The 27,208-nt window shown below is 42.3% G+C and overlaps 2 protein-coding genes across 19 annotated transcripts in view; both read right to left on the bottom strand.

Annotated features, from left to right (window-relative positions):
- kiaa1549la (KIAA1549-like a) overlaps window positions 1–3,294 on the bottom strand; it is an 84,436-nt gene extending 81,142 nt beyond the window's left edge. For all 8 annotated transcript variants that reach the window (XM_058645352.1, XM_058645353.1, XM_058645355.1 and 5 more), the window contains exon 1: window positions 2,823–3,294. In XM_058645352.1, coding sequence (XP_058501335.1) covers window positions 2,823–3,054 — 232 coding nt within the window. In that variant the 5' untranslated portion in view covers window positions 3,055–3,294. The remainder of the gene's footprint in view (window positions 1–2,822) is intronic.
- Window positions 3,295–4,074: 780 nt separating this feature from the next.
- cnot1 (CCR4-NOT transcription complex, subunit 1) lies at window positions 4,075–26,310 on the bottom strand. Of its 11 annotated transcripts, none has more exons than XM_058644749.1 (49): window positions 26,153–26,310; window positions 24,354–24,646; window positions 24,113–24,220; window positions 22,763–22,861; window positions 22,539–22,607; window positions 22,375–22,429; window positions 21,833–22,036; window positions 21,553–21,721; window positions 21,339–21,465; window positions 21,134–21,244; window positions 20,867–21,037; window positions 20,631–20,758; window positions 20,090–20,330; window positions 19,798–19,917; window positions 19,466–19,588; window positions 19,204–19,355; window positions 18,872–19,022; window positions 18,535–18,748; window positions 17,556–17,684; window positions 17,024–17,148; window positions 16,643–16,929; window positions 16,474–16,552; window positions 15,531–15,770; window positions 15,295–15,435; window positions 15,024–15,203; window positions 14,759–14,875; window positions 14,543–14,653; window positions 14,196–14,273; window positions 13,844–14,021; window positions 13,467–13,600; window positions 13,060–13,356; window positions 12,538–12,678; window positions 12,262–12,366; window positions 12,031–12,150; window positions 10,230–10,424; window positions 9,985–10,127; window positions 9,786–9,894; window positions 9,522–9,691; window positions 8,787–9,018; window positions 8,456–8,704; window positions 8,178–8,341; window positions 7,962–8,079; window positions 7,751–7,852; window positions 7,208–7,381; window positions 6,965–7,114; window positions 6,688–6,868; window positions 6,011–6,143; window positions 5,784–5,918; window positions 4,075–5,060 (listed from the first exon to the last, which is right to left on the bottom strand). In XM_058644749.1, exons 2-49 carry the CDS (start codon window positions 24,453–24,455, stop codon window positions 4,982–4,984), a joined length of 7,140 nt encoding a protein of 2,379 aa, XP_058500732.1. In that variant the 5' UTR covers window positions 24,456–24,646; window positions 26,153–26,310; the 3' UTR covers window positions 4,075–4,981. The 11 variants fall into 11 exon arrangements, with proteins under 11 accessions (XP_058500732.1, XP_058500730.1, XP_058500731.1 ...); XM_058644747.1 differs by having other exon boundaries at window positions 13,467–13,621; window positions 15,531–15,780; window positions 16,475–16,552; XM_058644748.1 differs by having other exon boundaries at window positions 15,531–15,780; window positions 16,475–16,552.
- Window positions 26,311–27,208: the final 898 nt, after the last annotated feature.

Here is a 27,208-nt window from a genome sequence, read left to right as displayed (position 1 = left end):
GAACATAAGAACCAGACCTGTTCCCATGGTAACACTCACCAATAGATCTCGGCTGTTGACTGAGGATGAAGATCTATTTAGACCTATTAAAGAAAGCGCCCACACAATCATGACACACATGCTTACACACACTAAACACACACTCGAGGATCACTTTCCTATTGACGTGACATTTTGACCACACTGTCCATAAATCACACACACACACCAGCCAACCATCCATGTTGTTATAAATGGAAAACACTAACACACAAAGGGTTTTTTTCCTTTCCCGCTCTAAAACTACATGGAGCAGCTGAACGCTTCAGTGACTTGGTAAAAGAGACAGAAACTCAGATTTCCTTGGGCCACAACCATGGATAAAATCACTTTAAAGTGACACAGCAGCAAAACATAAAAGAGGATATGTCCACAGTGAGCGGGACGATTTAACTGGAGATGCCGGATGAATAAAAGCCTGGCTGTTTTCCAAATACTTTGGCTTCATGTTTCATTCTTGTATTTTGGCACGAAAACGTTTGAATTTAAAGCAGTAGGATTGCTGAAAAAAAATCCAGTTCATTAAATACTAGGGAAGATACTCATTAATGGTATCAGTCCAAAACAGGTCAAAATCCTTAAATTGGACATCAGAAAAGGGAAAATCAGAAACCTTCTCCAAACCCTAATTATCTTGTAAATGCTTAAGAAAGCAAAGGCTGTAAAGAGACACAGACAAAGTTTAGCTAGAAGTTAGCTCAAATATATCTAGCAGTTAGTTAAAACTTAGTTAGACGTTAGCTAAGATTAGGCTAAATGTTATCAATCTATCTATGATACAACTAAAAGTTAACTAAGCCTTAGCTAGGAGTTAGCTAGAAGTTAAATTAAGTTGGTGTGCTAAGTAATCTAATAATAATCTATCTATAATGAATAAAAAATGTATCTAAAACTTAGCTATAAATTGGTTAACACTTAGCTAAGTTAGCTAAGAAATTAGCTAGGATTGAGCTAAAGGTTATCTATCTATAATGCAGACCAGATTTAGCTAGAAGTTAGCTAAAACTTAGCTAAAAGTCAGCTAGAAGTTATATAACTTGGCTAAAAAAAAGAAAAATTGAGATTAAGCTAAATGTCATCAGTCTATCTATAATGCAGACAAAGTTTAACTCAAATATGTCTAGAAGTTAGCTAAGAAATTAGCTAGGATTAAGCTAATAGTTATCTATCTATCATGCAGACAAAGTTTAGTTAAAAGAGTTAGAGTTACAAAACACAAGTTAGCCAAAAAAATCCATCTAATAATTGTACTACGTTGTTTGTTCCAATGCACTTCTATTTCCATTTTGTATTTGTATTTTTACATGTTTTTCTTTTTTTACTTTTATTTGCTTCCTCTGTTCATTTTTAGTACTTTTCACGTTCACATTTGTCGTTTCTGTAATATGAGATTTTTTCCCAGTTTGGGATCAATAAAATCTAATTTAATCTCATCTCATCTAGAATGAAACAAACAAACAAACATATTACTATTTGGGCTAATATAACTCTGACATTAAACTATGATGATTAGTCTTTTTCTAACAATAAATTCAAATTTTAACAAAGAATTGTATGCCATCGAATAAATCCATAATAAAAAAGTACCTTTTTATTCCCCTTAGGTAATAAACCCTTACGTCACCCTTAGATCACCCATTATGAAATTAATGATCAGTAGTGACATAAAATAATTCTGCCTACTATACATTTGATTATCCTTGAAATTAATCATAATAATAAAAACACATTATATTTATCCAAGTCCTTCAACACTTGACTTCAAATTTAAAAGGTGGAATTAAAGGTGCAACTAATTATTAACAGTATTTGGTGTTGAGGTTTTTGTTTATGTTCAAAGGCAGTTCTTAGAAACATCACTGCACTTTAATTTGCCTGTTTTAAGTATGTAAACATATGAAATGAGGCAGATAAATGGTCAAAACTGTCTTTGTTTTGTTCCTGTTGTTGAAGAGCTGCATGATGTCACAGCGACATGACTGAGAAGAAGAAAAATAATAAAGAAATAAAACCACTGCTGCTATTTTTGTTTTCTTTGGCCGCGCGTGGAAATCATCAATTATTGATCTGCGCTGAGGATGAAAACGCTCCCTGTGGATCATGTTCCAGGTTGACGACCTCGGGTTTTAATGCTCAGCGAATGAATAATAAACATAAAAATAAATTAAAACTTTCATGTTTGAGGCGAAGAAGCGGCAGTGGTGAATGCGGTGCGGTGCGGTGCGGTGCGGCGCGGCGCAGGGCTGCGGTGCGGTGCGGCGCAGTGCAAGCACCATGCGTCTCTGGCTGGGTGTTTGGAGACGTGACATCCATAACACGGCCCCGTGTTATTGTGTTTCCCACCACCACAGAGACACACTCCAAAACATAAATATAAACTTAACAGAAACAGGCTGATTTTTAGGATTAATGAGTGTATTAAGATATCACAACAAAGCTCTGAAGATGAGCACAGCAGAGCTCCAGGCGCGCGCGTCAAAAATAAGATGATTCCATTGATCACAATCTGATTATAAAACAATATCTTCATCACACTCGTCCTCTGATGATTGACTGATAAAAAAAATCTGCATTAATGATGAGATTCATCCAGATTTACGACTGGGATAAAGGAGTCAGAACATGCAGTTCCACTCAGGCTGCAGGTCAGGTACTATTGTGATTATTATTATTATTATTATATTAATCATAATAATAATAATAATAATAATAATAATAATAATAATAGTATGATTATTATTTACTGTTAAAGGCTGGACAACAGCACAACACGAGCTTCTTACCGTCAGCGGCCACGCAGCTCTGCATCACCAGCATCAGTACCACAAACCACCGGGCCGTCATCCCACTCAGCGCCCGCATCCCCTTCACGTTCCTCGGCGTGCGGGCGGCCAGAATCCCCGCTGGATCCAGGCTCCATGGAGGAGGAGGAGGAGGAGAAGAGGAGGCGGGGGGACAGGTGTCTCCTCGGAGCCCGGGGCCACTGGTGGAGAGGAGCGCATGTTTGGGAGCCATTGGTCAAAAACCAGTTAATCCTGATTGGAAAAGCATCTAACGGCGCCGCTGTGGTGAAAGGCATCCGATCAGCGCGTCCCCGGTGCGGACAAGCGGAGCTGCGCTCTCCATGAGCCGCTGGAGGCTGAACGAGCTTCCGCCAAACAAAGAGATGTTTCAATAATTTCCTTAATGCGCCTCACTCTGTGTCAGTGAGTGAGTGATGTCCCTACTGCGACCGCAGAGCGCGCTCCAACGACAGCGGAAATAGCGGAGGGCCGCCTTCAGAGTAAAAGCGGCAGGCTCGGGCGGAAGTAGATTTCACAAGGAGGCGTAAAAGAGCGTTCATGATCTTATAAAAGTTTGCCAAGTGAGCTGTGTGCGCCACCTGCTGGCCTCGTGTGTTCAGAACGAGTTGGCCACGTTCAGGCGTGGTAATAAATGTGTAGTGCGTAACTTCTGGGTATTGTATTCATATTTATGTAAGCTTATTAGTGCCACATTAAAGAAAGTAAAACAAATGGCGGAATTCTGAGATTTAAATCAGAATTATGAGGAAAAAAGTCTGAATTCTGGTAATGAAGGTAAACCAGAGTAGATCATTCAGATGTGTAAAAAGGAAAAAAGAAAAACTGGATCAGAGTTCAAGTTATCTTCTGCCAATTACTTGAAATAAATATTTTGTAGGTTAATTCTTGACTTGTGATTTGAAAGTTTTTCAAAAATAAAATTTGGCCAGGGATATTACATTTTGGAATCACTAATTCATGGCTGTATTTAGTATTTAGTGTTTCTTTTTTCACAAATTGAACAACATTTTATTTGGTCCTTTCCTTTTTACCTGTGGTATTTCAATGTGGACAAACTTAAATTGTAAAAGGATGTAAAGTTTCCAAAGGTTACAGCTCTGAGAACCGAGTCTAGACTCAATTAAGCCAGGATAGCTTGAAAATCCGGGTATAATCCATGATTTGGGTTTTGGGAAACAAACCGCTCAGGGTAAAACAAAAGCGCCAACGTCCTCAAAGAAGACAAATGCTGTGCAGTTTGAATGCTTTATTTCCTGTATGTATGCATACTGCAGTTAAGTAGCAAGAACTAAAGGCAAACTAGAAAGGACTACAAAATACAACACACGGACCAATACATTTACAAAAACATTCAAAACATTACAAAATGGGCTGTATTGGTCCTTCTATTGTTGTTCTTCAATTTGGAACTTTGTACAAATTGTCAGGATTTGATGTCGCCGTCACCTTTGCTCAATTTTACAAGTGCCAGAGAGAGAGCGTTAGACTTCCAGAGCCAGTTCCAAATGGACAGACCATCAGTAAACTGTCTCCACCAACCAACACACACACACACCGACACACTGGGAGTTGACCCCCGCCCCCACCCGGCAGACGAGACTGCAACTTCCTGTCCCACTCGGGGATAAAAATGAATCAAATCAAAGAAGCAGGCAGCTTTTTTTCGTCTTCAATCATCTACCATTCAGCCTTCGAAGCACAAAAAAAAAGAAAAGAAAAACATGAAAAGAAAAACAGTTGTGTGGGAGGAAAGCAAACCAAGGACTTTGGTAGTGAGTGAAAATATGATTACATGTCTCTACATGTCAGGATACACTTTATTTGACATGTGAATTGTTCACTTATTTACTCTCCCTTTCTTTTTTCTTCAATATTTACATCAAAAAAAGTATATTAAACAGCAAGTCCCAACCCATTCTCTCCATCTCAACTCAGCCCCCAGAGGGATAAACAAAAATCTAAATCGTTCAGATCCATGAGCAGTAGTCCTTTCATCCACATTTCAAACGACCGTAGTTGCCAGTTTATCCAGTGCCGACAGTAACGAGGGAGGTGCGAGTGTGTGTGTGTGGTGGGGGGGGAGTTGGGTCGAGGCAGCGGCGTCTCTCCCAAGTCCGTGAGCCGGCTGCTATCGCCAGCTAACTGGCACTGGTGCCCTCCATCACCTGCTGGGCCTGTTTCTGTCCCATACAGCACTGGGCCACAGACTGGAATAGTCTGAGGAAAGGAAAACAGAGAGTTTGTTTTAGTAAGGAGCAGAACATGAGTGCAGCATCTTTTTAAAACATAGTGGGTCTGAAGTAGTGACATCTAGTGGTGACACTCGAGGTCCAGTTTGGCAAACTACTTTTAAAAAGCAAAGTTTGCTTTAAAAAACAGCCTGAAAGGGCACTTGATGTTGACATGAACATGTCACAACTCTCTGGGTCTGAAGTTGGCACAACACCGAATGTGTCCGATAACTACGGCAGGACGTTTCTTTGTGTAAACGTATGCTTCAAAACACAAAATACAAGCTCTGGCAGGTTTGTCCTTTCAGGCAAGAAAGTGTCCTCCATAAAACAGGACCCTTGGTCTCCGGTTCCCATGCGTTCCGGTTGTAACCGCAAGTCAGAATTCTCAGATTTCCTGGTCAAAGTTTCAACTGGAATGCCCCCGTAATGTCAGATTTTGAACTTGGAAAGTCAGAGATGCCTCGAAAATCTCATCTCCCTCTTGTCTTTTCTCTCCCCCATTTTTCCTTTCACCCCAACCTGTCTTGGCAGATGGTTGCACATCTTTGAGAGATTTCTTCTTCTGTTAAAAGTGAGTTTTTTCTCTCCACTGATGCCTCTAGAGTTTTGATGCAATCTGCAGTCTCACCATTAGATGTAACTAATTCCTTTAGACCGGCTGGACTTTAAAAGTACAGGTAAAACGGATTCAAACGGGAGAACATACTTTTCAATCTCGGGGGCACAGTGGACAAAGTCATGACTCCAGAACTTGAAGGCAGGATTCTTAATCAGCTCGATGAAGGTGATGAGGAGGCCCCATGGGTGTGGCCTGTTCACGATCAGCCTCTCCAACAGAACCCTGTGAACACACACACGCACAGAACACGCTTGATTAACATTTGAGCTCTACCTCAGCTCAGTGATGAGTTGAATGTTTGGTCACAGTCTCACCTGGTGATCTGCTCCTGAATGGCCTCAGTGTTGGCCTCAGCAAACAGATAGAGCATGGTGCAGCTGAAGTAGTGGGTGTGGCTGTTCGGGTAGCGCAATTGATTGGCTATCGCATTCAAGAACAGGTAACGTCCTGAAAATAAAAGAAAGACATAACAGATGCCTGGTTACATCAGGGTTCTTTTCTTTAATACATTGTTTTGTTTTTGTATGTTTTCTTTCATGCGTTATTGTTGTCGACCGGAACACACATTCTTGTATTATTTAATGTTTTGCCGTGTTGTCTTATGTTCTATTTCAGTGAGAATTTGTATTTAAGGGGAAGCCTCAAATAGCCTTTCTGCCTCTCCCTGCATTTTATCTTTGTTGTTTTTGTGAATTTTATATGCAAAATAAATTGTATCAAACCAATCAGTTGATCAAAATAGTGTTGTTGTTTTTTTTTTTTTAAATACAACTAAAAACAAGTCTCAGACGACAGTTAACTGTGGTTTAAAAGGCAAAACAAAAAAACATTTGAGCAAGTCATTATTTTTGAATTTTGGGAAACAATTTTGAGTGACTCATAAAATAGTTTAGTAAATAATCAACAGATTAATTAAAACATGTCACGTCAAAAGATACAGAAAGTATTTGACCAAGTCTAAAATAAGCCGACAGCACTCGTCCCTCCTTACCCTCGGTGTCCAGGTCCACAGCCAGGTTCTGGAAGATGTCCATGTGTGCAGAGTGAGTGATGGTGCTCATGGAGGGGGTGCTGCCCTTGTTGTGGATGTGAGCGATGGCCTGCGTGCCTACGTACAGCACTAGAGCGTTGATCAGCTGGATGTTGTACCGATTTCCTGGCTCATTTGACACCTGGGACGCACAAAGGCGACGAAGCGATAAGTGAAAACAGAAATTGCGTCGGCGTATGCAAGACGACAAGATAGTCGCATAGATAGTTGCTCTTACCTGCAGGTTGCTGCGCAGCTCTGACAGGAAAGTGACTGGTGATCGTGTCTTCAGGTACGAGTCCAGATCCTTCTTGAACTGAGACGGCATGACACCGGTGAAGTTGGTGAGGATACGAGGAGCGATGTTGATCTCACTCAGCATGTCCACCTGCAGACGGGACAGAATCGTTAGATAAAGACAAAAAAGTCCACCACAGTCGGCCGAGTGAGAGAGAGAGTGTGTGTCTGTCTGCGTCTCTACCTTGAGATTGGGTGTGAAAGGATCAGGAAGCCTCATGTTGCGTGGGAAGGCACTGAGGATGAGGTTGCGGAGCTGGATGCAGTTGGGTGGAATGACGTCGCAGAAGCCGTAATGATAGTCGCACAGGAATTCTGGGAAGTCGTGCAGCAGGACCAGAAGCACCCGCAGTGTACCCTGAAACAGCCAAATGGGCAGCAAAGTGTTAGTTCCACTGTCACCAAATACACTTCAATGCATTTACATGAATGTGGGTTTAGTGCTTGCTTACAAAGTAAACAGCAAGGCAATGAGCTCTAATGTAAACTAGAGAATTTATACCAAAACCATGAGTGTTCAGCTTGTTAGTTTGTATCCAAATTTGTACGACATTGTGTTCTGATAACTGATGGATTTGATGTTGTTGACAAAATAGAGGAAGAAGAGAGGCTCGAGTTTATCAAGGTATTGTATCATTTCTGGATTTTGGACCATCAGAAACACATTTACCACCAAAAACACATTTACAAGCCAATGTTTAAATGCCAAACAATAAGATGGGAGCACCTTGTAGAGGATTTGCATAGGTTTGTTGAGCTCTACATTCCTCAGGAAAGGGGCCAGGTACTTGAAGAGATCAATCAGCAGCTGTGCGTACATGGGCCAACCCTGGGAAAAACAACAATCACTCGATTACGACAACATTCAAATGTCTTAAGGCAAAGCTGCAAAAAAACCGGTGTGGAAATTAAGTCACTAATCTCGTGGTCTTGACTACCTTCTGCTGTGGGGTGTGTGCAAGCATCCTGGCAATAAAGATGCGATGGGAGATGAGCTCCAGCCAGGCGTAAACAAAGCCAGGTGCTTTAGTGGGCCTCAGGATGTGGAAGGTATTGCTGCAGATAAAAGTGCAGGGAAAAACATGGACAATGGAATTAAACCACAGTTTGTCTTACATTACCTCACATTTCTGACCTACAAACTGAGTTCTCACCAGAACGCGGTGAGCGTCTGGAAGTTGATGGTCTCCAGAACGTGTTCAGGAGCGTTGAGCTCCAGCAGCAGCATGATAAAAATGCGGTGGTACGGAAGCTGCTGGAATTCTGTCTGACGGACGTCATGGTCCTGGATCAACACCCCAACTACGATACCCAGCACCTGCAGGGAGAGGAAAGAGCAGAGGTGATTAAGGAGGTGGAAATGCTGTCCATATATGGACATGAAATTATTGATAACTGCCATGTTGGGATGAAGCTCAGTGTGAACCCTAACCTTGTTGAGGAGGTTGATTTTCGTCACCGTGTTGGTGGCCTCTCCAGAGTGCTTGACCAGCAGAGCTATGAGTCGGACAAAAGCGTCCAGGTTGTGGTAACACTTGGCTCTGATGATGGCAGCACTGGCTGCTGGGTTGTGCTGCTGCTCAGCCTGAGCGCGATAGCTTATCTCCACACACATCTCTGTGCACAGCCGGAAGAACCTTGTGATCAGGTCGTCCGTCTTCAAGATGCCCTGCTGGTGCATCTGCGGCGTGAGGGGAACATGAGAAACATGAGCAACTAAACGTCATCGTGTTTTCTTTTGTTTGTTTTTTAAAGTAAATTACCTGGCCAACAAAGGCAGAGAAGGCTTTGGTGCTGTCTCTGCCAGCAGCAGCTGAGTGATACAGGTTCACCCATTCTCTCAACAGGTACTCTGCCTTCTCCCGCAGGCCTGGAGGATCGTCATATTCTGAAGCCTGTGAGATCCCAGAGTGCATCATAAAGTTGGGTCCGCCGTGGGCCCGGTCAATCATGGCTTCATAGTTGGAGCGAACAACGTCCATGAGCTGGGGAAGACTGGGAGGGGGGGTGAGAGAACAAAATATATTATATACAAATAATGTGAATGAGTGTATAACCACTTGAAAATAAAACTTTAGATTAGTGTTCATATCCTTGGAATATTGTAGCATTCAAATTACATCAAAAATCCAATTTATTTACTGTGAAACAAACGAGACAATTAACAGTAAAAGTAGCAGAGTTTTTATAATTACTGCGAGTGACAGTCGACTTAGCAAGGTTAATAATCTGAGTGAAGACTCCTTGCCGTTGAAACTTCCAACAAGACACTTGGAAACTCAAACACATCATATTACCTTTAGGTGTACTTTAGGCAAGAGTCTTAATTCATAGAGGCCGCTATTTTGTTGCCAGACTATGGGTTGTGCCTTTTTAAAATGAAAGTTATCCACAAAAACAAAGGAACAACCTTTGGAAAGGGGAAAGTGGAGGGGAGACACCATAAGATGCCACTGGACCTTTAAGAATATTAATTCAACACTGTAGTGGTTCTTTACCCCTCTGGTGCGTTGGCTCTGGAGTGTGCACAAGTCCTCATTAAAGTCTCGATTGTGTGAAACAGGTCGGCCTCGGTCACGTGGCTGACACTGCGCTCATCCACGAGCAGCAGTTTCACCAGCTGCATGGCAAACGCAACTGCCATGTAGTGCAATCCATTCTCCATCGACTGGGGGGAAAAGCGTCGGATTAAGTCTGATTCTCATACGCTGCAGTAAATGCAGAGTGCAGACTAGAATTAACAATATTATTCGTGTGTGTACCTGTGCCAGGTGCAGATCATACTGCTGCATGTTCACAAGATGGTTCCTGATCAGAAGCTCCACTGCCTCCACGTTGTATTTGTACTCATCACGGCATTCAATCAGACACCTGTGAGGAAAAACATGGAAAGCAAATTAAACACCTGCTACAAAAGAATCTGCATATGCACCACAGGGAATAAAACGCATCTCATTTTACCTGGTGATCTGCTTATTGCACCACTGTGGTCCATAGGCACGGCCGTCCTGCAGAGCTTTCAGCACCAGCAGGTGACATTCTCTGTAGCGGAGCAGCAAGTCGGCGTCAGCACCACTGGTAGCATCCAGAAGACCTTCCACAGCCTGAGAAATGCAGAAGACAAATTAGTAAGGCACTAATTAATACAAATTAATACTAAACTTTTCGCCCCGTTACCATTTCTGAGGATTAAAAATAAGTCTGACCTTCTGCAGCAGGCCAAGGGCGGCGATGCCGTCCCTGGAGTTTCTGGCCAAAGCCACGGCCTCCAGCAGGCTGCGCAATGCCTGGGTCAAAGGGTTCATCGCAAGAGCGGGAGGGATGGCATGTAGATGTTGCTCCAGGTCGGCCATGCACTTATCGTAGATCTGAGCCACGTCATCTGTGGCCCACGCTTGTTGCTGAGGACAGAGATACAGAGAGGGGGCGGGATTAAGTTAATGCATGTCTCTCAACAGATGGATTTTCTAACAAATAACCCTCCAACCACGACATCATCTCACCAACAGAATTTAGACAGCATTATTGGATTAATCTGCCTCATACGTTACTTTTGTTTGTCTTGTTACCATCAATGAACTTCATATTCTTTGAGCTGATAAATTCAGTCTCCTCATCAGCTTGTACCTGCTTCTGTGTACTAGGTGTTTCAGGAAGTGTGGAGCATGTGTCGCGCACCTAAGCCAGTTTAGGTCCAGCTAAACATATATATTTATGCATTGCTCTGGCAGTTTTGGTCCAAACTTCCAAGAAACTGTTGTGAATTTCAGTCAGATTTACATTTTACATGTTTTAAAATGTAATTAAATTCTAATTCAGTTGTACTTCCTGTGGCAGTTTGGTAAGAAGTTCAACTTGCCAAAGACAACGATGGCGCACTTCTACACTTTCCTCCATCACCATTTGTTCAGTAAGAGAGGGCGATTGGTCCATCCACTCATGACTTACACGCTGTGCAAGCAAAACTGCAGCCACTCCTCCCACTCCTAATAAAGTTTGAGTCACTCCCCTCTAGCAGAAGACTGTCCATCTCGTCTAAAAGCTCAACACCACAACAGCAGCTTCTTCCCCTCTGCTGCAAGACTGTGTTTTTAATTAATGCTCATTCTACCTGCAAGTGGTTTGTATTTACCACTATGCTGCTATATAATTCACCCACTCCCTTACACGTTCATTCAGGGCAGCATTCATCTATGTGCAGCACTTTTTATTTCCTTCAACATCTGTCATTTTGGGGTACACATCGAGCTGGGGATCAAACCCTCTCCAACATTGACCGCCCTATCTGTTCTGCACTGCAACTAACAGACATTTATTTTGTATACATCCTCATATATTTTAGCTATAATTGTCTCCTTTTAGCCAATTCCCCTTTAACTGAATAATTCTGTTTTACTGATCCTGGATCTTTTTTAAGCCTAAATTCTATTTTTCCTGTTTCTATGTTTGTTCTGCATCAAAGCAGCAAACCATATTCCTTTTATATTTCATACTTGGAAATAAAATAGATTATAACTCTGAATAATGATATATATATATATATATATATATATATATATATATATATATATATATTTATATATATATATATATATTTAATGTGCAGCTCCCGAAGCGTTTTGTTTTTCCCTTTAGTTTTCTGACCTTGCTAGTGTATTGGTTTTGTTTTATTTTCTCTTGTTTTACTCCGTTAATCTCTTGTTCTTGCTGTATTACATAAATATTTTTGTTTGAATACATCTAACTGGTGAATAAGCGAGTCACAGATAAGATACGTGGGTTTAAGATGACAATACCAAATTTCCTGACACTGAAATAAGAACCACTACACTACCACTACTACTTAAGAATCACTTTATTTTCTTATATACAAGATTATTTTGATTTATTGGGTAATCTTTTTGGCATTTGTCCTTATTATTTCTAATATGCAGTGGAGCTCCTTTCACTCTTTCCTTCCCCCAAAACATTCTGGGTCTTTTAGTGTTTTTTGAAGAAGCGTCTCACCTTCATGGGCTGAGCCAAGAAGCCAGTGGGTTGTGAGAGATCATTACTGGGTAGGAAACCTGGAACATTCCTGGCAAACTCCTCATATACGGCCAGTTGTTTGGGGTCCACTCCTCCCACCTTAATCAAACACAGTGAACATCAGTCATCTGGACAGATCCAGTAATAAAAACTCAACTCAGAAAATGTTTACTTTTAAGCTATCACTTGGATTTTAACATTTGATCTTACCTTGAGTCTGATCTGCTCGGGCATACGCTCGGCCTGGTACGTCAGAACAACGGGATCACAGTAACGCCTTCCCTCTTGGCGTGCATGCTTTCTCAGCTCAAACTCCTACACAGGAAAAAAGGCCAGATTCAAATTAGCATATTACTGAAGCAATGTGAGCTTAAAATTTGCCTGTAACCAATACAGGTTTAGGTTGCCACCAGTTAAACATTTTATACACTATATAATCATGTCATAATGATTTTAGCTGCTGAACGGAGCTTCTTGAAGTCTCACCGTGGCCAGTCTCTTGTCCATTTCAGGACCAGCCTTCTCCACGGCTGTTTTCTGAATGAAGCAGCAAGCTAATTCACAGTTGTCTTGAGCGATGCGGGCTGCGGCCTCCTCCATCATTTCCCTCTGTTGGGGCGTCGGCGCCTGACGGAATGAACAGTTTGAGTTAAAAAGAAGCAGAAATGGTCACAAACGTAAAGGCATCACAATAAAGACATGCAGAAAACACACTCAAAAGATTTATAGATATTTTAAAAAGGTGCCAAAATGTGTTTTCATTCATTTCCCATTTAAAAAGATTTCAGAGTTTTGTGGAAGGCATTCAGGTGTCATATATTTTCATTTCTTTCACTAAAACCATGTTAAAATGAAAATAATTTAGCCTTTCAGACTACATCACTGTCAGGATGTAGGTAAGCAGCGGAATTAGTTTTTTGTTTATTCATCAAAACTCAAAGTCCTCACAAAACTCCCACTATACAACTGATGGAAGAAGTAATTAAGAACACAAGGAATTCAGCTTACCCTCAGAGCAGCACCAAAGCTGTTTTTCAGATTGGTGGCGATGCTCATGAGCAGCGGCTCACGGCAGGTGATCATGGCCATGCCAGCGGTCAGGTTCCTCATCATGTGGTGGGCAGCGACACGCATGCGCGACTCCTCTGAATCCAGGGCAAAGTCCTTCCTGATGATCTGCTCACAGGTCGTCATGGCAATCTTGATGGAGCGGTCCACCACAGGATGAACCAGCTCCTGAACAGCTCGCTCTACCGACTGCCGAACGCACTGCTTCAATTGAGGGTGAGCCTGCAGCAGGGGGATCTGGGCCAAGCATGAGAGTCGAGTCAAGAGAGGATTTACAAATGACATGGATGACGAGGAAATGTACTTCACAAAGAGACAGAACATCCCTGCAGGCACGTCAAACCTACATTGACATTGATGTTGATGTGAGGAGCCAGGCCTGCCAAAGCGTACACATTTATGTCATGGTAACTGAACTGTGGTGTCGGAGGCCCCGTGGTGGTGCATGTGGTGGTGGTGGCAGCTGGGGTTGAGGGAGGAGCTGCAAATGGAACAAAGTCTCCTGTTGGTCACAAAAGGTTTGTTTGGTTAAAATCCGAGAGGAAAAAGCAGACTGTCCATTAATGAACATGTGGAAATAAACAAAAACAATAAAGATGAGATTAAAAGACATTACTGCAGTTCACTTTTATGTCATTTTGGCTCAACTTGAGAGTTCTTCTCAACTGGAGCCACAAGTTAAAAATCACGATCACAAAAATATCAATAAATATGGAGCATCCACCTGTGGTAGAGACTGGTAGCAGCTCTTCCGGTGGCTTTGGCTCCTTCTTTGGTGCAGAAAGCTGTTCCTCCAGGTTCTTTAGCTTATCCTTGTCCTTCAGCAGGGTTCCTGGCTTGAGGTCATTGATGTCCAAGGACAAGTTCTTACACAGAACTTCAATCTCAAACTTTAAGTTCAGCTGCAAAGAAACATATAGTCAGGCTTCAGATTGCAGCTGGTCCATTCTTTTAAGTTAAGTACATTACTACAAATACGATTAGACTACGACATACGGGTCGATTAAATGATTAAAAAGAAAAACCTAGTAGAAACCTTCTTTGAAAAGCACTCACTACCAGGAGAGATTTATTACCTTGAGGTCATGTTCCTGGTGAAGCTCAGCAAGGACATTCATGATGGCCATAGTCCAGGGATTCTGGGGCCTGAAAACCTGTAAAACCAGAGGCACATCATACAGTGAAATCAGATCTATGTTCTGTTTTCATCCAACAGGTCACTTGACAAGCTTCAAACTTGGCAGACGACTTTCTCAGGGCACTGGTGTGTGCTGACTTTGACATTTTTTGGATAAAGGATGCAAGATATATATGGCGCTTGAAGAGCCGCTTCTGCCCCCACACATATTAAAGCAGGTACTAAACTAGTAGCAAAAATGACAATTCTACATAGGACGCGAATGTCTTTCAGTGTGTTACTCACCATGCTGCGGAGACTTGACTCCAAAACTTTGGCCACAAAGGGAACCACGTACAGCAACTCCTGCTGACCTTTCACATAGGCTTCCAGTAGCAAAGACTTGACTTCCAGGTCCTGGGGATAGAAGGAAAATTAATTTAGCCCACAACAAAAAACTTGTGAAAGGAATCCACCGTATGAGGATACAAAAAAGAAAAGTAACTTGTTTCAAGTTCTTACTGTATAGAGGATAGGCTTGTTTTTGGCCAGTGTAATCATGCCCAGCCAGTGGCCCAGGTTCTTCAGCAGAGAGCGATCAGAGAAATTGGCAGCAGCTTTGTCTGACGTCAAGAGCACCTGCAGAAAAAGACAGTAGGAAAATGTCAGAATTTCAAAGAAAACTAAGGTTATTTCAGGATTTTTTCAGTTTGTGTAATGGAGTCTTTGTAGTTCTTTGATTTGTCTAAGAACTTAAAAACACAAATTGTGTCGAGTCCCATTTTACCTTGATGTTTCTGTAAGTCTCGATGAGAACCATCTTGACAAACTCTGGGTTCTTGAGAGTGTCCAGGAAGTTGGAGTAGAGACTATGGAAGTTGGGCTCAATGCTGACACGCTTCATCACCAGGTACTGAGACACCCACGGCATAAACTCCTCCTTCACAGTCTCTTTCAACTCCTCAACCTGAGGAAGTACATAGTTTTTTAAAAAAAACAGATTCAACTACTATGGCTCTGGGGATAGAATAATCTTTTTTTAAACCATTTTTTTTTACCTTCTGCGTCATGTTGGACTGAGAAAGGTTGTTAAAGATGAACGCTATCTTCTCCTGGACATTCTCTGGAGGCTCCACAATCCTTTCCGTTTGGTCAGTGGCCACCAGCAGGGTGTCAATGTTGGTAGTGTTAATGGAAGGCTGCAGATTGGGGAAAAGGATAATTACACCTTTTATTCAAGCAAAAAAAAAAAACAATGCCCCAATTAAGAAAAGGCACACAAGCACAAACTCACTGGTACATCCTTCTTGAAGGTGCTGGGTGTTGGTCTTGTGATGGTGGAGGTCTTGGCTACTGTCGTTGTCGTGGTGGTGGTGGTGACGAGGGTGCTGGGCTGACCAGGCTGCGGCGCTTTGGGACCCACGGGTTGATGCGACTGGGACTGCACCTGTGCCAGAGCCAGGCTTCCAGGCGTGGTGATGGACCCTTGCATCTTCACCGGAGGGTCCCGTGACTGTTGGCCATACTCGATATACTGCACACACAGGATATTGAAAGGAGCAGAGCGGCAGAATTAATGCGTCTGTTTATGGGATTTGTTTCGTTAAGTCAGAGCCAGGACCAATTGAGATTAAAGGAACTGAATGCAAGAAATTTCTTGTATCAAGCCATAACGACCATGTCAGAGAGTAAGGACAATGTTGATTTCATACAGCAAGTTCATTTTACAATTCAAATCTAAATTTGCAGCTGTTAAGCCATCAACCAAATTACACAGCCAGTCACAATTTGGACACACGGGTTTGGCAGAAAAAATGCAAAACATTACCAAACCTGGAAAATAAAAGTCAGCTTGTTACATTCCATCAGTTGTCACTCATAGGAAACTTAGACTTTTTAAGGTAATGACAGTGAATAGAATGGTAATATAGTAGTTAATATACAGTGGTGTGAGGAGTCAACAGCAAAGCACTGCTGCATTGCTTCTATAACTTCTATAACTTGGCGCTAAATGCTCTTGGTAGCTTCTTGCAGACAACCGAGTGTAGACCATCTCTGCATCTTTGGCCGTCATCTTACCGGACTTAGCAGGGCTGGCTCATTGAAAAACAGGACATGGACGTGCACATATTCAATTGCACACCCATTTTTAAAGCGTGTGGCTGCAGTTTTTACATACCTTACATATAGCCCCTTTAAAACTGCAGATTGAAGATAAATTAACAAAATCTTATTACCTCTTGTAAATGGTGGGGGAACTGCAAGAAGTGGGCAATTGAAGCCAGGTGTTGACAATACTGTGGGTAGTCCTTTAGTCTACAAATACAGGATATGTTAGCGTGACACAATAAAACACAATTGCACTTAAACATCATTTTGCAGGGAAGAAAAAAAATATGTCAATACCTGTTTTTGAACTTATCTAGGGCTGCAATTCCAAAGTAATACATTTTTGATCCAAAGGGTTTTCTTAAGGCTTCGAGGACATATCGCAGAGCCAAACCTAGGGCCATGTAGGTGACGAGACCCTTCTCAATAATTCCACCAAAAAGGCAGGCGGTGATGTGCAGCTCCTTGTCTGGGTACTGGGGGAAGAACCGGTATTCCTCAAACAAATTCCTCAGCATGCAATTGAACACCTCTCGTTCCCGCTTAATGGATGAATCCTTGAACCGCTGCAGCATCTCCAGAACCTAGAAGATATAGTAGAGCGAGATGAGATTAAACCATTAACACCACCGATAATTATTTTAATATCATGCACAAAGTTGGGTTTTCACTACGTACTTCATCGACGGACATAGTTGGGTGAGGTGGGTGGTTGTAGATGCGCTGGAAGTAACTGTTTGCTTCGTCGTCTATCTCCTTACTAAAGTGCTGGTTTGCCTCTGGCCACACCTGAGAAAGGTCAGCTGTGAAAAAAGAAAACAACTTGTTAGGTTTCCATTTCAACAACACCAAAGCGAGCAAAAAGGTTTCTACGTGATCGAGTCAGGTTCGAGATCTTTCTGTTGGTCAAAAAAAACAAATCATATATTCAAGTGGGGCTGTCAGCAAAAGCAGACAAGGAATGGAAGACTGATCTGCATTTCCTCTATGATTAACTGTTTTTTTTTTCCAATTTGTAAGCCGTGAAAGACACAGAATGTTCCCAAAATGTTGAAATAAGGTCTTAAAAGTTCCTTCAAGAGTAAAGTTTTGAAGATCTTATTGTGTTAATTAGAAATTAATCTGCAAATCAAAAAAAAGGAGAGGAAACACAGTGCTGAGCAGAGCAGAGGGCAGGGCTCTCAGTCAGACCACTACCACCACCACTTACAGGCCTTCATCTTACTCTGCTGAAAGGTCGGTGGATTCAGGCCGGGTGTGCTCATCTTCCTGGTGCCAAAGGGGTCAGTGCTGACTGTTGGCATTCCCAGGCTGGAGCCAATACCAGAGACCAATGGACCTACAAGTAACAAAACATCTATCATTTCAATGCACACCACAATAATCCTTCGTATCGCATCGAGGTCGACCAATTGATCCAATGGGGCTTATGATCAGTGCAAATTAAACATTAAATTTGTTGTCAGATTACATGTGCTTTTAATTTTTATATTTCTATATATACACACACTGTACATATGATTGCAGTCACCTTTCATACACTACATCCATACAACTTTTTGTTTGAAGTTGTGCAAACTGTTGGCTGTTTTTCGTTTCAAAACTCCAGGAACTGCGTTTTAATTTAGACAAGGCAAAAACAGAGACTGTACGATTACTTCTCATAAACTGCAACTTGACAGTTAAGGATTAAGGGGGCTTTTCATTCACAGCTGCTTCTCAGTTTCACGTTACTGTCAGTGAAATAATACCGTTTCTCGTCAGTACTAACTGAAACTAAGAAAACAACTGCAGTGGAGGAGAGAAAACCTCCTGCTTTACGCCAGCATGTCATTGCCCAGTGAACCTGATCATTCATGCGTTATATAGTTTAAGTGCACTTTGAATACGTCCTCACTTCCCAGTCTCATCTCCTCAGTCTAATTCTCTCCTTTCCTCAGTATCGTAGTATGGACACAGATTACTCCTTATACAAAGCTGAACCACTAATCTGTGCGTAATTGTGCGAATTATTTTAAAACTGGTTTTAATTATATATTTATTAGAATTAAATGTAACTACCAATTTAGTGGAACTAAATGTTCAATATGAACTTTTCACTGAGGCAAAAGACAACAGCTACCATTGTGCAGTACAATTGTGTGTTTGTGTGTTTGAATTGAAAGAAGACAATAAAAAAAGCTTCGTACCAGAGTCCATACCAGGAAGCTGCGAGGACAGGCTGCCAATGCCCCCAAATGGGGTGCTGGGGTTTGGGTTCGTGAGTGGTGGAAAAGCCTTTGCTGGGGACTGGGGATTACTAAAAGCTGAACTCAGTGAGGTTGGGAAACCCTGCATGCTCTGAGTGTGGGAGGTGGCAGTGCCCCCCAAGTTCAAGGAACTCATGCCGGACAGAGGGTCCATCTGAAGAAGAAGCAGTTAATGTCATCAGTAAGAGTCTCTGGTACAGATTTGACAATGTTTACGCATCAGACGCCCCTCCAATACATTCAAAAGCAACTACAGGAGGTTCCCACTTTAAGATACCTGTACAGGTGAGATGGCATCCAGGCTGCTGGTGCTGGGGGCACGACCCTTCGGCATCACTCCTGGTGGCGGCTGTCGAGCTTTGTTCATCACATTGCTGCAGTTGGCAACCATGGTCAGGATCGTCTCCGACAACTCCTGGGACACACTCCTGAGGTAGAAGTAGTAAATTGAAAGTTTAAAAACAATTATGACAATAAAAACCCCCTATAGTAAAAATGTAACCCATCAAAGAAATATAAAAACTCTCCAGACCCAGGATTGTTAGTATATCCTCAAACTTAAATCAGACTAAGACAGTCACAGAATTGCATGCAAAAGGCAAAACTCACCCAGCACATGACTGCAGACATATCAGCATGGTGGCCAAGGTCTCTGGTGGCAGCTGGGCACTTTTGGGCTGGTCCTTGTCTGGGGCCAGACCTCCCATAATGGACGGGCAGCGCCTCTTCAGGAATGTTACACACGCTTGGATAAAAGGTTCCTGGCACACATACAAGACACAAGATTATTGTCATACACTGTTTTTTCATTAAGAAAATAAAAGTGTTCACGTGTGGGAATAACACAATATTACGAATGTAATCAACATACCCCATGCTCTCTGATTTTGTCATTCAGCCATTTATCCAGTTTGAGGTATTCACGGCGAGAGGCGAGTGCAGCGAGGTCAATAACAAAGGCAAACGGCGTACCATTCAGCAGCATCGATAAAGACTGGAGGGGAAAAATACACATTAAGTACGCTGAAAAAAAAACAACATACCTACATTTAATGAGTTAAATTTTTCCACTTTATGACTTCTACAAAACTTTTACAATTCAATTCTACTTTAAGCTCAGAGGTGAAACTGCAGAAAGTCCAGGAGCCTGTATGTAAACTCCCGAGTTCCATCTGTTCTGACACAATGCTATTTTTTAGTTACCTTTAAGTCCTGGGCCACATCCAGGATGCGTGACAGCTTGGCTTGGTCATACTGCTCCCCTCTCATATACCACTCTGCCATCGAGTGCATTATGAGCTGACGGATAGAGGGAGACTGTCCCTGGAAAACGATGAATGCGGTTTAAACAATTATTTGACTTTACCAAAACACACAAAACTCAATGAGCAAATAATCACGGGAATAGGCCACTGAAGGAAAAACAAAAGGGAAACTTCATCTTTGACTTGAGTTCCAACGAGCATTAAACAGTAAGACAGACTCCAACACCAACCTGTCCATGCCAGGCGTAGTGCAGGATAATGGCAGAGTTGGGGTGGTTGCCCAGGAAGATGGGCATTAGGGTTGAGATGAGCTCATGGCGCAGCGTGTGCCAGGATGTGGAGATCTGCAGTAAGGCCAACACCAACATGTCTGGGCAGTGTTTGATCGGGAAGCTGAACAGCTGCTTCACCTGCTCGTACTGTCCCACCTCAGAGAGCCGAAGCAGGCTCTCCACCAGGTCCAGACTTTTCCTAAAGGGAGTCAATGATGCTCACATTCATCTCAACATGACGACACAAAACTGTGCAAATACATAGAGGTATTGAGGTTTGCATTCACTGGTAAGTTAGTGGGTCAATGCTTGGGCAGTCCCTATTTTTTAATCCCTCATAAGAACATTTGTTAGAACTCAAACCTTTTAAACCTGTTTGAGTTCAAAATTTGCAGATTAGAGGCAAATCGGACCCATCTGAAGTCATTACAGGCACAGAGGGTGACATGAAACATGTCTCGATACTACTAGTACAGCGGTCAGGTAAAAAGCTCCATACCAGGTGGCAATCTCCCGGTTGTCGTCCTCTGGTGGGGCCTTCAGGATGTCGGTGGCCACTGTGTGGCAGGCGTAATCGGCAAAACAGAACATTTCTGGGTTCATCAGGGAGTGCTGAATGAATGAGAGCTGATAAAAGGAACAAAACGAACGTTTAGCAGAGTACTCCTCCACCTTAACCACTGAAACATAACAAAAATCTAATTCTTTCTGCTGGTGCAGATGGTTGTCGGTTACCTGTCCCTCTGCGTGCTTCCATGGCCGATAGATGAGATCGACAGGGAAGACCTCGATGCCCAGTCCCCTCTGAATGCCATACACCACTATTTGCAGTCCTTTACTGTCCCGGATTATAAAGCCCGGGTGGTCCAGTTCATACGTCACCTCTTTGAAGTTCAAGTTGGGATTCTGAAGAACAAAAACAGCCAGGGTTATAACTGCAACATTCAGTATGAGTGAGTGACTATTTTAACCTCTATGGTTCGGTCTTGTGTGTCGGCTTACCACTTCTTTGACGACGTCAATCAGAACCTCAACATTCCATGTGTGAACCTGCGAGCCATCGTTTTTATCCTTGCCATCACTCCAGATGCCACTTCCTGGAGCAGAGATGGACTGAAAAGAGGGAAAAACCACATGTTAAGACATAAGAAACCAGCAGACTCACAACAGCAATAACCCTTATATTAAATATAAAAACTATCATCACCTGTAGTGGGATACCATCAGTCAGGCCAGAGTGGGTACGAGCCATCATGCCCAGGACCCTGGCTACCTGGATGGCTGTCACCTCCCTCACCCCATACTGCAGGATAATATTTCTGCACTCGTCCACACTGAAGAGAGAAAAAAAAGGACAAACATCAGTGATGAAAATGTTGCCATTAAACAACATAATTTGAAAATAAAGTCAATTTGTTCACCTAGCACAGAAGCCATAGCCAACTTCTTGCATGAACTCTGCAAGAGAACTCTCCATCATGGTCTTAGCTAACTCCCCTGAGTCTGGTAGAATCCTGTCCATGAGAATGTCCCGTTTTTCAGGGTACAGCAGTGGTGCGAGCACCACAGGGCAGCGCTCCTGGGGGAAATCTGAAACAACACACAACGAAAATCAACAAATGTGGCACAGCAACAGTGGAGAAAATGTAGGGCAGATATGAAGCTCTAATCAGGCCGACAGAGCCATGTGTGTTTGAATACCTCGGCAAAGTGTCTTGAGGAAGGCGTCAATCTGCTCCTGGCCTACCCCACTGGCTCCCTTCTGGCCAAACAGTAGATGGGAGAGCAGTAGGTGCAAGACCTCTATGGCAATGTCTTGGAAGCCACCTTCCTGGTTTCCTCCAAGATCGGCGTCGACGTAAGACCGCAAGAGATCTGGAAGCTTCTGCTTGATGAACTGTGCAGCTGAGACACATGAAAAGAACTCGTTTAAATGTCTTTCTTTTTTTTTTTTATTAAGACACCAGAGACGACGGAGACAACTCCATGTTACATAAACACACAAAAATGTGTTCATCACAAACTTGAACCTCTGTCGGGTTTGTGCAAACGTTCTGCAATTTATCTGCCATGTTATGTTCTGAACGCTCAACACACATTTGGAATTTTATAAAAATTCATGACAATTCCGACGGCCACCGATTAGAACATTGAGAACAATTTGAAAATTGTATGGATGACTTAAAATTCAGGTCAGGTTTGATACAGGTTGAATTACAGTATTTCAGACTCAAATTACTTACCAAAGCCACGGAGGTCTGTGTTGCTGGAATTGAGCAAAGCAAGTCCAAATATCACCTGGGAAACAAACAAATGCATTTTAAAGAACTATGCTATACTATCATTTGTTTGCAGTAATCATTTTTTAGCTGCCAGATGAAATTATTGTTGGTCAGTTCCATCTCACCTCTTGGACCTTGCTGAGCTTAAGAACTTTACTCAGTTGAGTGAATAGGTGGGCCGATGGCTTCAAACTCTGAAAGACAATTTATGAAATGTAACTCCTTAATATTTCTTATTCATTCACATGAATATTTGACATTTCTCTTTGCTGCTTTCTATGAAATTAACAAAAACATTAAGTATACATATAAAGCACCCTATTGATGAAACTGACATTCAGTCGCTTACCTTCTGATAGTGCAGGGGATTGTCAATGGCGTAGCACAAAGTAGAGATAAAGTTTGGCTTTGATATCAGCGACACACACTCCTGGATCAGAAACTGTGTCTTGGGCAAGTTGAAAAGCAAAACGTACCGAAGAGAAAAGAATAAAGAGAACAGAGGCAGGTGAACAACAGAATAGGCCTCCAATGACAATCAATGTAAAATCTGGAATAGTGAAGCACGTCTGTCCAAAAAATCCTACGAGAGTACTTGGGGAAAAAATTTGGACTGTATATCAAAGAATCTGCCCATTTAATTAAGCAAAACACATCCATTATGAAACACAGGTTTCACTTCTCTTAAAAAAGGAAACAGCTGGCATTTGAAGGTGAGGTTTTTTGCTCACAAACTGAAAGCTGACTTTTTAATTTCCCTGACTTTTAAATGCACCATGTTCACAGACATCAGAGGAAAGTATAGGGATAAAAGCCAATTTATCATAACAGTCACTTTTAAAGATGTGCTGTCTGAACATGTCAGATATCCAATGCACATACACATTATAAGGCAGAACGCAACACCAGTTTTAACAGAGGGGGGAGAAACGATGATGCAGGATTCAGTGTTCGACTTCATTGTTCGCAAACGAAACTAGTTGCGTAACAAAAAAGTGGATAAACAGTACAATAGGTTGGCTATAGTGCAGCTTTCTTTCAAGCAGGCTTTACATGACCTTTATTTCTAATTAACTGCATTCGATATGAATTAAAGGTCATATTTACTGCCGCTCTATCCACTGCTCCTAGGAGACAAGTACGGCAGGTTCAAGCCTAACCCACACAGAAACAGAACTTTACCCTTACACTGTTTTTCTTTTTTGTTCTTAAATATGTTTTCCCTAAATATGGCACCATTTCAAAAAAGGTCTTTTCATACACACTGTAGAATATGTAGCGCTGTAACACTGCCACACAAACGCCCCAAAAATGGAGAATACGCAGAGCATGTGCATAAAGCTTATGTGCAATACACAAACAATGTATACAATTACAGAAACACACAAATTGGACCAATGCAAGTTAAAAATATACAAAAACTTTTGCAGATTCTGCATGTCTTTCTTACTTACAGGCCTTTAGTGCTCTTAGTGATATCAGTGTTGATATAATGTCAAGATTTGCAAAGTTTCAGGATACTCTACACAGCCACCTTTGTACTGCTTCAGATGTTGCCATCTAAACATATGTTACTTTTAAGACAATATGTAAACATGTTCAGTGACAAAGAAAATTCTGTAGCTGAAAAGTCTTTTTTCCATACTTTTCAAGAGTTTTACAGTAAAAAAAGTATATATATTTCTCATCAAAAATTTACCTGGTGAAAGTCCTTGCCACTGCTTTTACCATCGCCACTGAAATCCACATGAGAGAAGAGACAGCGTAGTAGATGCCTGTCTGCCTCAGGACCGTGACGATTTACAATCTGGGAGAGCACAGGGGAAAAACACCAGAACGTGATGACACATGAGGACATTTCCATTTCCATGTCCATGTCAATAAACTAGAAGCTCTCTGACAAAAAAGGACACTTAATTGACGTGTTGGACTTCACTTACATGTTGTATTTCTTGCTGGCTGGCTCGATAGTTTTTCTTCGTTAAATTGTCCACCAGATAGCTGATTTGAGACAAAGCCAGCGAGAGCGAATCAAGATTCATTGCTGGTCGGGGCGGAAGCAGGCGGCCGAGCACGGCGCAAAATCACCATTATTCCCCTTTAGTCACTTCAGAGATAGGTTACTTCTGCCCCCCCCCCAAAGGTGAAAAAGTGTCGTGTTCCAAATGAGATTTCCCGATCAGTGTCACCCAGTGATAGGTAGAGTCCTTCAGTTTAAAATCAAGTTGAGCATCTGTAATGAGAAGACAAAAGTATTTTACACATTTAACAATAGAAACAAATTAGGAATATTTCTTAATTGCACTTAACCTGTTGTGGTCCTACACTCAAGCGGGACAATATTTCCCATTCTTAAAGACTTCAGAACATATGTTTGGTGTGGAGTGAATTATATTTTAATGCCTGCTGCCCAAAGATTTATTTCCAGACCAGGGTGAATATTTTCCTCAACTTAACGCATAATTATTTTAGTTGTATTATATGAACTGTACTTAAGCCTGCACTAGGCCTCGCCTGTATCCAAAAACTTGAACTACACACAGATTGAAAGCTAGTTTACCGAGCAAACAAACTCTACTAACTAACAAAAAAATTGCATCGACCACCACAATTCAATCAACCAATACAACAACACGGAATACTACCAGAAGCAGATCCGGGTGTTTAACGGCCAACGTACGGATTGAAAAATAACTCATTGAGACAAAGAGCAAGATGACTCAAGTTAGCAAATGCTGGCGACTGAATGCTCTTTAAAACACAAACGTGTACTAGTGTTCAGACGTTGTTTCAACCACACAGCACGGTTACACGTGGCTACGTTATTCGCCCGTCGACATAAAACACATAACAATTCGAAAGCAAAAACTCCGATAGCAAGCGGGACCATTAGGCTAACTACTTAAGCTAGCATAACCATGACGCTAGTAAACATTTGCTAGAGGGAAGTTTCAGTCAACGTTAGCCAACTCGTCCACTGACACCAACAGCCACAGTTACATCTACTTTAGCATAATACTAGACTTCAGTCTACTATGATAGCTCTAGCAAAGGGCAAACAATGGCAAATAGCAAAAGCTAACCTCTGAAATCTTACCAACTCCGTGTAAGCTACATGCTACTGCTACCAAATTAGATTTTTTTTTTCTCCCGCACGAAGCTATCGTTAGCAACTTCTCGCGCGAGCGTCTATGAATGGCAATAGCGAGCAAACGTTGACTTGCCTATCACATTAAATAGGCATGAGACTTTGTTAAACGACAATTAATAACCTCGAATCCGCCACACATGTCTCTGCCGTGGACACGCAGGCCGCAGCTACTGCGGATGGAGCTCCTTTGCGCGTTCGTGCCAGCTAACATTAGCATTAACCCTTGTTAGCTCACTCTTTCGGGACGGGCTCCGGCTAATTTATGGAATCGCTAGCACTGTAGTTGCACATCATTTCTCCGGTGACGACCGGAAATGTTACTCCCGGGCCACTGTCAATGCTACGCCAAACGACAAATTCAGTGATTTATAGTTCGGCTGCGGAAAATGTGCTATAACCGACAATAAATGTGGCCACATTCAGAATTATTACTTTCCCGATGGTGCCGCTATGACAGCTGCTCTTCAGTAAATACTCGTAGCCCTGGCTGGTGGCTAACGGCAATGCCCCGTGTCAATATAACTGCTTATGTGTGGCATAAGAAAACCTGTCGACGGCTGTTTATTGAGTACAGGTTCGAGATCTCACCGTGCTCCCAAGAAAGTAATTCAGATGTTCATCCCTTCTTGTTTCGCACGGCAAACTTGACGAAACTGTAGGGTCCCTGTGGCTTCACTTGTGTTTGATTTTTCAAAATAAAATGGCGACTGTCACCGCCGCGGCGCGCTCACGCCTCGGGACGAGTGCGCGAGCTTATCCGCGCGACACAGTAGGCGCGCGCTCGCCGGCAGGCACCTGGCGGATTTTTGTGACTTTTTTTGTTTTGGGCTGAAATCGAAAACTGACCTTTGTACGTGCAAATCCACGGCTTACGTCTGTGAAACGCCGTGTTAACAGCGTGCGAGTGAAGAGACATCAGAGGCAGAGGTTGGAATAAATTAAGGAAATATCTTAAATACTTAAGGATGAGTAAAATAAGGGATAGAATCAAAATAAAAGTGCTGGATTAAAATGTAAACAGCGTGGGAGATAAAAGGCCACTCACTAAGTTTCTTACGGTGTTACAAAGGTGAACACTTATTTAAAAATTATCGTGAAACTAATATTACAAGTAGGAATGCACCAATAACAAGGCATGACTGGTGAAATGTACATGATCCTTACTGAAGTCAGTACTGTGTGCATGGATGTTGGACCCCTCGGGTAAAATGTGGCCCCTCTTATGGTCTTTAAGGAAATCCTACATCCACCTCTGCCCCTGAGGAGAACGTAGCTTCATTAAAAACCAAGTATGACGATCCAGAACCGAGACTACTTGTCATGTACATTCACTGGTGGGTTGTTGTTTTTTTTGTTATTGTGCAAACCTCAGCGGATCATGCTTTAACTATACCAACAAGGTTGTGTCCTCGACTTCAAAGTCGACATAGATTCAAAGATGATGCAATGTTACCAATCAGCAGCGACAGTGAAACTGTGGAGGTCCTCTCATCTTTATGACACGAAAAACATCTCTGAACTGGACTTCACCGCACACGTCTTTATCGGGAGAGCATTTGAGAAAGTATGGAGAGGTGGGGCCTCCATGGATCAGACTGGTTTTTCCAGCTCTAGCCTCAGATGCTCGATCACACTGAAATCTCC

The sequence above is a fragment of the Solea solea genome, chromosome 12 (genome assembly GCF_958295425.1).
Source record: "Solea solea chromosome 12, fSolSol10.1, whole genome shotgun sequence".
NCBI classification, from domain to species: domain Eukaryota; kingdom Metazoa; phylum Chordata; class Actinopteri; order Pleuronectiformes; family Soleidae; genus Solea; species Solea solea.
The sequence above is the reverse complement of the archived record's forward strand: the minus strand, read 5'-3'. Positions and strand labels throughout refer to the sequence as shown.